Source organism: Rhamphochromis sp. 'chilingali' (genome assembly GCF_963969265.1).
Source record: "Rhamphochromis sp. 'chilingali' genome assembly, chromosome: 18".
In the NCBI taxonomy this organism is placed as follows: domain Eukaryota; kingdom Metazoa; phylum Chordata; class Actinopteri; order Cichliformes; family Cichlidae; genus Rhamphochromis; species Rhamphochromis sp. 'chilingali'.
In genome coordinates this window covers 16,828,336-16,831,457 of record NC_137945.1, presented here as the reverse complement: position 1 = coordinate 16,831,457, position 3,122 = coordinate 16,828,336, and the positions used below count along the sequence as shown (strand labels likewise).

The 3,122-nt window shown below is 39.1% G+C and overlaps 1 protein-coding gene across 1 annotated transcript; it reads right to left on the bottom strand.

Annotated features, from left to right (window-relative positions):
- Positions 1 to 355: 355 nt before the first annotated feature.
- LOC308385373 (uncharacterized protein) lies at positions 356 to 2,940 on the bottom strand (the record flags this gene model as incomplete). Its single annotated transcript, XM_080864227.1, has 1 exon — positions 356 to 2,940. Exon 1 carries the CDS (start codon positions 2,507 to 2,509, stop codon positions 356 to 358), a length of 2,154 nt encoding a protein of 717 aa, XP_080720353.1. The 5' UTR covers positions 2,510 to 2,940.
- Between the last annotated feature and the right edge of the window lie 182 nt (positions 2,941 to 3,122).

Here is a 3,122-nt window from a genome sequence, read left to right as displayed (position 1 = left end):
TTATACCTAAGATGAATTATTGTTGAATGAAGACATTTTTCAAACACATGTAAAATGAGGCCAATTGTGTTTATTGGGTAAAGGAAAAGGTAGAAGGGGGAAAAGGGGGGATAGAAAGAAGGAAAGAGAGAGGAGAGAAAACCCCAACAATCCCCTCTGAGCAAGCACAGGCGACAGTGGATAGGAAAAACTCCTTTTAAAGTGAAAGAAACCTAAAGGAGAAACCTATGGCAGAACCAGGCTCAGGAGGGGGCAGTCAACTGCCGGGACTGGTCGGGGGGTGAGGGTGAAAAAAGAAAAAGGAGGGAGGGGAAGGGGGAAAATGAAGATGGAATAGAGGTGGAGGAAGACGAGCTTACATCAGGTGAGAAGCAGCAGTGTCCCTCCTCCAGAACCAGTGGAAACGTTTTCTCTTCTTTTTTAGATATTCTTCCACCAGCACTTTTTTCTCAATGATGAGGGTTTTCAGCTCATCCATTGTTTCTGTGTTTTCTTTCTCAAGTTTGTTGCATCTTTTCACCATGTCTTCTAATTGTTCTTGTTTTTCTTTAAGATGGTCTTTCAGTTCTTTAACTGTTGCCTCCTCTATTTGCTTTGCCTTGTGCACATCTGTGTGCATGTCTTCCAGCTGCTGGTTTCTCTTCTGGATATCTTGAAGTCTACACTGCAGGTCTTTATGTGTTTTCTGTTGTTCTTGCTTTTGTGCCTGGATTTCAGTGTTTTTGTGCTTCAAGGTCTTAGAAAGTTCTTCAAGTTCTGTATTTTTTCTCAGCATTGCATTGATGCTACTCTGCATCGCTGAGCATTGATTTGCCAGTTTTTTCTTTTCTCCTTCCAGTACAGTTGTTTTGTACTTTGTTTCATTATACAGTTCTTGGAGTTCTTCATTTTTCCTCTGAAGAATAAGTTTTTCTTCTTCCAGTTGTATTTTCTGTTGGTCTTTTTCTTGAAGCAGCTGGTTATTTCCGTGCACTTTTTTATCGAGCCTGATTTGGAGCAATCTGTGTTTTTCCTCCATCTCGTCAACATTGGAGCCCATTTGTTTCAGTTTAATTTCCATTTGCTTCTTGTTTTGAAGCAACTGTTGATTTTTGTGCAGAGTTTTGTCATGTTTCACCTGCAGAGCTTTGTATTTTTCCTCCATGGCTTGGAGTTTGCTCTGCAGGTCGCTCTGCTCTACGGGCTCTTGTTTTTTGTCTTGGAGGATCTCCTTATTTCTCTCCAGAGCTTCATCAAGCATAACTTGCAAGCCTTCATTTTGTGTCTTGATGTTCTTCATCTTGCAATACATTTCTTCCTTTTGTATTTTCTGTTGGTCTTTCTCGTGAACCAACTCTTTATTTCTTTCCAGAGCTTCATCAAACATAACTTGCAAGCCTTCATTCTGTGTCTTGATGTTCTTCATCTTGCAATCCATTTCTTCCTTTTGTATTTTCTGTTGGTCTTTCTCGTGAACCAACTCTTTATTTCTTTCCAGAGCTTCATCAAACATAACTTGCAAGCCTTCATTTTGTTTCTCGATGTTCCTCAGCTTGCAATACATTTCTTCCTGATGTATTTGCTGTTGGTCTTTCTCATGAAGCATCTCTTTATTTTTGAGCAGTGCTTCCTCAAGAGTCATTTGCAGCATTTTCAGTTCTTCCTCCAAGACTTCAAGCTTGGAGTCCGTTTCTTTCTCGAGCATTTCTTGTTGCTCTCTCTCTTGAATGAACTCTTTATTTCTGTGCACTGTTTTCTCGAGCCTGATTTGGAGCAATCTGTGTTTTTCCTCCATCTCGTCAACATTGGAGTCCATTTGTTTCAGTTTAATTTCCATTTGCTTCTTGTCTTGAAGCAACTGTTGATTTTTGTGCAGAGTTTTATCATGTTTCACATGCAGAGCTTTGTATTTTTCCTCCATGGCTTGGAGTTTGCGCTGCATGTCTCTCTGCTGTGTGGACTGTTGTTTCTCTTCTTGGTGGATTTCTTTCAGTTTTTCCAGAGCTTCGTCAAGCTTCTCTTGGAGCTCCTGATTCTTCTTGAGCATGTTTTCCTGTTTTATGCTCTCTTTTTTCTCCTTTTGGAGCAGATCTTTATTTTTTTCCAGAGCTTCGTCAAGCTTCTCTTGGAGCTCCTGATTCTTCTTGAGCATTTTATCCCCTTTAATGCTCTGTTTTGTCTCATTTTGGAGCAGGTCTTTAATTTTTTCCAGAGCTCCATCAAGCTTTTCTTGGAGCTCCTGATTCTTCTCGTCTTGGAGAGCCCATTGTTTCTCCTCAATAATACCCTGTTTTTCTTCAAGCTGGTAGGATAATTCTTCTAATTCAGTGCTCTTTCTCTCATTTTCTTCCATCAGGATCTTAATCTTTTCTCTGTTCATGAGATTTTCTTTCTCCATTTCTTCCAGTCGCTTTTCCTCTAACTCTACCTGTTCATCCCAAGGAAGAGAGCTGATATAAGGGTCTAGGGACTCATACCATGGAATAGAGCTGGGGTCAACTTCTTGTCTTTCTTGCTGTTTCTGAGACATGTTGGAGTCTGTATACCGTGAGTACGGAAAGGATCCAAATGTTTGAAAATGCTTTACTGGTGAACGTTTGAATGCTGCTAACACAAGTGCTGCAAATAACGGACTGAAAGTTCTACATCCTCACCCCTACTTAAGAATTCATGAGGATCAAAGCTTCAAAGGATCAATGCTTTAGAAGCCTGTGACATCAGAATTCCATAAGCCAATGAGGTTGTCACATGACATTTTTGAATGAGGTCATAGTTTTGTATGAATTTTTTAAAATAACATCAACATTCCGTGAGCCAATGAGGTTCTTACATGACTTTTGAATGAGGATAATTTTTTTACTTGGAAAATTACCAATAAAGTTTCAATCCCTGTTATTTTTGTAAAAAGAAAATAAGTATTATTGCAATAACATACAAAGTGAATAAAGAAAGTAAGTAAAAGTACAGTTTTATTTATACAGCACCTTTCAAGACAAATTCATTTTGTTTGCATTGTATTGGTAACTCGTTGAAGTGTTACTGGGTATCATAACCAGACAGTTTGCACATACAGTGAGTGAAAGCATTGGGTGGACTGAATCAGGGTAAATTAAATTGATAGAACTGAGTGGAGTTCTATCAAT